A 6,000-nucleotide genomic window follows, 5' to 3' on the forward strand; every position below is an offset into this window, starting at 1 on the left:
AAACTTGGGTACAATGGTGATACCATGTCATCATGCCTACGTGCTATCATCGACCATTTACAATACGTCACATAGAGGTGGCACACCCCTTCTCTCATGTCAGCTAAAGAGACTAGCTTTAATGCCATAACCAACAGTTTTGCAGTTGACATAAAAACGTCTCAACTCCTTACTTAATAGCATCTTTATCATGGATTAGCGCCTTTAATATGGAATTTAAATTCTTTAATAGTAATTTAATTTTTCCATTGTGCGCCTCACTTCACTCAAATGTGCGCCTCGTCTTACGCCTAGGCTCCAAAGGACCTCTAGCACCTTATTGCGCCTTGGGCCTTTGATAACACTGGTCAAGTTTTTCTCGTTTGGAAGAGCATTAATAAATGGTGAGGGTATACTCAAACTACATTACTTGAGGCAAATGCATAAATGATTAGATTTTGACATGATATTTGGCGAGAGCATCTTGTCTTTTTAGGAAAGTGATTTCCGAGGGAGAGTCGTTGAGTTCATGTTCCTTATGGAGGGAGAAGTGGTATGAGATCCTTTATTTTGTATTTGGGATGCGTTCCCCTTTTGAACGCCTTTTATGAATTATTTAAATTATTTACTTATAAAAAAAAAAAAAAAGATCCTTTATTTTGTAGAGATTTTTAGCACTGGGAGTTAGGGGGCAATGGTCTCCCTCTTCAAGTTGTTATGAAGGTTAGTGATGCAGTGCATATGGAAGAGGACTTTCTTCAAACAGTTAAAGATCCTAGAAGACTAGGCTGAGTTTCCATTAATAGGGGCAGCTGATGCTGTGATCAGATTGTGTGATTGTTTATTGGTCTAGAGTCATTTATATAAGTCTTAAGTCTGTCTTTATTTCATGTTTAGGATACTATTGTCATTTTCGTTTTTATTTTATAAATCATGTGCCTTTTAAAGTGAGTCATGTGACCACTTAAGGACTGTTTTGTCATTTTAGTGTCTTTATTTTGCTGGATAGAATTCTAGCTGTTAGGATTAATTCCTTGCTAGGGCATCCCTTGTGTCTTATAAAAGAGTTGTTCCAAGTTGTATTCAGCAGTTTTTTGACGTATTTTCAATATTTTCAGTCTGCTGTAGGAGCCTTTTACCTCTCCCTTTCTTTGGGATTGAGTTGTGGGTGTTAAAGCTATTTTCTAGCTTGAATTAGCTCTCTGTTTTCCCTACTTCAGATTTATTTGCTTTCTTTCATTGCTGATTGCATTAGTTGGTATCAGAGCAAGTTCTGGTCCAGTGGTTTTGCGTTGGGATATTAGATATATCTCTTAGGTTTTGCAAAATGCCACCAAGGAGAAGAAATCCACTTCGCAAACCAGCCGTTTGGCCTCATCAGGACGCAGCTGTTGATCATCAACAAGTGCTTAACGTGATAAAAGATCTAAGAAGGCAGATTGAAGCTTTAGCCCTGCACGTTACGCAAACCCCAGCCCCTTCTCAAGATGGCGTCGAATCTGAGGAGGAGAACAATCTGGAAGAGGATTTTATTAATCCTTTTCCGGAAACGCAGCAACCAGACCAGCATCTATTCCATTTGAAGAAAGGCGTTGGGATGGTGGCTTTAAGGTGAAAATTCCAGAATTTGTAGGATATCTTGGTGGAGAAGAAGAACAACCACAAGGAGAGGAACCTATTTATGATAAGGATGACGAGTCCAATGAGAACGCTTTCGTCAATCATGAGAAGCCACGGTTAGAAAGTTTCTATCACGATTCCGAGAATGATTCAACAGATGATGAGCCATGGTTGTTCATAACATCGACTACCATAGAACCATTTGTTGACTTGAGTAAGCCTCCAATTTTTTATGAAGAACCACACATTGAATCTATGGATTGGGATCAATTAGCGATCTCTGGTACGGAAGCTACAAAAGAAGAATCTCAAAATGAAGGAAGCTATGATATCGTGGCGCTAACAAGAGCAATGGAGAACAATGAAGTGTTCAACCTTTCCCTAGCGGAAGTTTTGCAAGAATACAAATCTGATCATTGGTTGGTGTTTGAAGATTCAAGCACTAAAAATGGATTTCACTTTTATGATATGATTTGGAGTGAATTCTTCGAACGCATTACAACTGCAAGGCGGTTTGTCGAAGAAAAATTGAAGTTTGATTAAACTTCTAGTTCAGGATACATGTTCCACTGACTGGGGTTTTGCAAATCTACCCAATTTCAAAGGAAATCTAGCAAAATACATGTAATCTTTGTTAGTACAAGAAGATCATTGTATTTGATTCAAGTTCGGAAAAGAAGAAAGAGGGGATGGAACACCATGCTCTGATTTTTTATTGGTCGTGGAAATTTGTTTCTAACTCGAGGACGAGTTTTCTCTCACCTAGAAGGACAGATGCAGTGCAAATGGAAGAGGACTTTCTTCAAACAGTTAAAGATCCAAGAAGACTATGATGAGTTTCCATTAATAAGGGCAGCTGATGATGTGATCAGATTGTGTGATTGTTTATTGGTCTAGAGTCATTTATATAAGTCTTAAGTCTGTCTTTATTTCATGCTTAGGATACTATTGTCATTTTAGTTTTTATTTTATAAGTCATGTGCCTTTTTAAGCGAGTCATGTGACCACTTAAGCACTATTTTGTCATTTTAGCGTCTTTATTTTGCTGGATAGAATTCTAGCTATTAGATTATATTTATACGAAGGGCTAGGATTAATTCCTTGCTAGGGCATCCCTTGTGTCTTATAAAAGGTTGTTCCAAGTTGTATTCAGCAGCTTTTTGACGTATTATCAATATTTTCAGTCTTCTGTAGCAGCCTTTTACCTCTCCCTTTCTTTGGGATTGAGTTATGGGTGTTTAAGCTATTTTCTAGCTTGAATTAGCTCTCTGTTTTCCCTTCTTCAGATTTATTTGTTTTCTTTCATAGCTGATTGCATTAGTTAGTTATTTGGAGGGAGAATACTCCATTAGGTGGATGGTGCTTGGAACAAGAATTTATTTTGAAAATGTACCATAGGCTCTCTAGTGGTAACAAGCAGTCCTTTCCTTTGAAAGTAATATGGGAACAAAGGCACCCTTAAAGGTAGCTTTCTTTGCACACAAAACAACGTTAGAAGCCATCTTGTCAATTGATATTCAAGAAAGAGCGATCTAAGTCATTAGTGATTGGTGTTGTATGTGTAAGAAAGAGTGGTCCTACTCATCTTGTTTGGAATTAGTATAGACTAAGCGAGGAATTAGTGATGACATGCTGGTCGGTTGGAAAGGATGTTCCATTCAAGGGATCCTAAGGAGTTTTTGAATCACTAGATGAAGTTCCAATCATTATATAATTTTCTTTTTCAAAAGAATTGTGCTTTCGTTATTCTACCAGCTTAATGAGGAGATAGCTTTATTTGTAGATTCCTATCATTCTAGGATTTTCGTTTTCATAGAATTTTTATCCTACTTATCAAAAAGAAAGCAACATTATAAGAAAATATCTGATGTGTGATAAAAGAGTATTTCAGGACTCATATAAAAAATAATAATAAATAAAAAGTAGATATAAAAATCTGCACTGTATTAAACAAATGAGTCTTAGGGAGATGTTTATCGAGTAATGAATTAGACATGAAACAAACAGTGGTAAAATACTAGCTTGGCTACAGGATTTAAAATTTCAATACAAACAGAAGATTAATAGAAAGGTGTAAAGAGAATACAATGATCCCCATGCACTGTTTTAAGACTCAGAGAAAGGCTATTCTAAGATTCCTCGAGATATTATGTAGTTTGGGGGGAGGAGGGTCAGCGTTGCAAATAAATATATTCACATGATGAAAGATATTTATGATGGATTAGTATAGTAAGAACAACTACATGAGAGTCGAGTAAATTCTCACTCACTATGGTTTACATAAAGATTAGCATTATATTTTTATCATTTTCAGATATTTGTTAATGAATGAAATGGACGGATCCAATATAAGGTTCTAATGTGTGCTTTTTTTTAGTGATATTGTTTTTAACTGATAAGACTAGAATAAGGTAAATGCCAAATTAGAAGTCCTGAGAGAAGCTCTGAAATCGAGAGGAACCAATACAAGTTGGACAAAATTGAGTGTGTGACGGATCCAATATAAGGTTCAAATGTGTGCTTTTTTTTCAGTGGTATTGTTTTTAACTGATAAGATTAGAATAAGGCAAATGCCAAATTAGAAGTCCTGAGAGAAGCTCTGAAATCAAGAGACATCAATAAAAGTTGGACTAAATTGAGTGTGTGATGTGTAATTTCTAGCAAAATACAAGGGGAAAATAGTGAGATTGAAGAGCAAGAAAGAACCAAAAAGGGAACAATTTTTACTACCAAAGTTTGATCATACAAAACTAGAGGGAGAATGTTGCTAATGAAGTTAAGACGATATGAGCAACGTGGAGTGCTTTTGGTGTGCTTTGTAACCAACTTATACCCATAAAGTTGAAAATAATAAGACCAGTCATGCTTTCTACGGACCCAAGTGTTAGGTAGTTAAGAAACAATGTGATCATAAAATGAGCATAATCCAAATACTAATGTTGATTTAGAAAGAAACACATTCTTGAGGCGGTACAAGTAGAGCAAATCAGAGATAAAATTAGTGAAACCAATTATGATGGTTTTAAACATGTACAGTAAAGACCCCTTAGTGCACCAATTAGGAAGAGTGGCACAATCCACATTGAAGGTAGTGCTACTGGTAAAAACCCATAATTAATATGGGTTGAAATATTTAGGACACATGTGGAACAAAGAATAATGATAAAAACATAACTGACTCCAAAGAAGAATTAGTTGAACTGAGAAGAGTAGATTAAAAAATAAAAAATTAGTTTTCCTGCCAGCTCTAGTAGATTGCAAATTAGTGTATCCTAAGATGGGTACACAACAGAATTTTATTCTGAATGAAGCCTATAATTGCTTGAGCAATTGTTTACCCCTTTCATTGTTCATCACATATTTGGAAATTCCACACGTATGTTCGATTTTAGCTTCATTTCTGTTCATCAATTTTGCTGAAAATCCTAAATTAATTGTCTTTGATTCAAATTGAACAAGCAAGAGTTAAAATTTTCACTTAACAGACCTTTGAGAATGTAGGCTTGAAGAAGCGCTGGGTCAAGCTGAAGAGCCCTATCGCAGTCCTTGACCACATGCTTGTGAAGCTCCAATTGACTATAGCAAAACGCTCGGTTACTGAAATTCACAGCAAAAAACAGTTACAGATCAATCAATCTATGAACTTTTTCGAAGATCGATGAAGAATCAATAAATTAGTTAATTGAATTGAATTTGGCGAACACACCAGATGTCTTGGATGCTCCATGACTGGGACAGAAGAGAATCGAGGACTCGAATCGCCTTTGACCAGTCTCGAGAAGTGCACAGCTTCGCGAGCTCGACTCTCTCGGAGATTGTCGACGCCATGCCCGAGAGAGAGATTGACACGGATCGGTGAGACTCGTGATGAATCTATGCGAGTTCTGATCTTAAGTCGCAACTGTTTTCTTTGGTTCAGTTTTTAGAGAGAGAAAGAGAGGGGGGAATGACGATGGAGTGTAGAGAGAGAAAGTGAAGGAAGGGTAAATGGGAGAAATTGAGTTGAAAGTTGGGAAAGAGAGAGGAAGGAGCGAAGGAGAGGAGATGAAGGAGAGAGGCTTTGGAGGAATCGGTGGTGAGGTCTCAGATGGTTATTGGTTTGGGTCCTTTACACGTGTCCACCACTTTCACTCATACGTAAATGTGACACGCACGTGAAGATTTTAGGGATTAGGTTTATGTTTTACACTATTGGATTTGATCAAAAATGGTTTTTTTTAAATTGACATCAAATGGACTGATTAGATTTAAAGATTGAATCATACTAAATCAATTTTAATGTTTTTTAATGGGTAGAATATAGTACGTAGTAATAGTTTAAAACAAGACTTTTTCAGCTTATAGTAATAGTTTAAAACAAGACGTTTTCAACTTAGCATTAGTATGATATAGATAAAATTT

The 6,000-nt window shown here is 36.3% G+C and overlaps 1 protein-coding gene across 2 annotated transcripts in view; it reads right to left on the minus strand.

The window, feature by feature from the left end:
- Nucleotides 1-5,665, minus strand: part of LOC132266956 (suppressor of RPS4-RLD 1) — a 50,372-nt gene extending 44,707 nt beyond the window's left edge. For both annotated transcript variants that reach the window (XM_059767990.1, XM_059767989.1), the window contains exons 1-2: nt 5,306-5,665; nt 5,087-5,196 (exon numbers count right to left, since the gene is read on the minus strand). In XM_059767990.1, coding sequence (XP_059623973.1) covers nt 5,087-5,196; nt 5,306-5,427 — 232 coding nt within the window. In that variant the 5' untranslated portion in view covers nt 5,428-5,665. The remainder of the gene's footprint in view (nt 1-5,086; nt 5,197-5,305) is intronic.
- Nucleotides 5,666-6,000: the final 335 nt, after the last annotated feature.

This window comes from Cornus florida, unplaced genomic scaffold, assembly GCF_030987335.1.
Source record: "Cornus florida cultivar Cherokee Brave unplaced genomic scaffold, ASM3098733v1 CherokeeBrave_3.0.0_Hap2_Chr07, whole genome shotgun sequence".
Lineage (NCBI taxonomy): Eukaryota > Viridiplantae > Streptophyta > Magnoliopsida > Cornales > Cornaceae > Cornus > Cornus florida.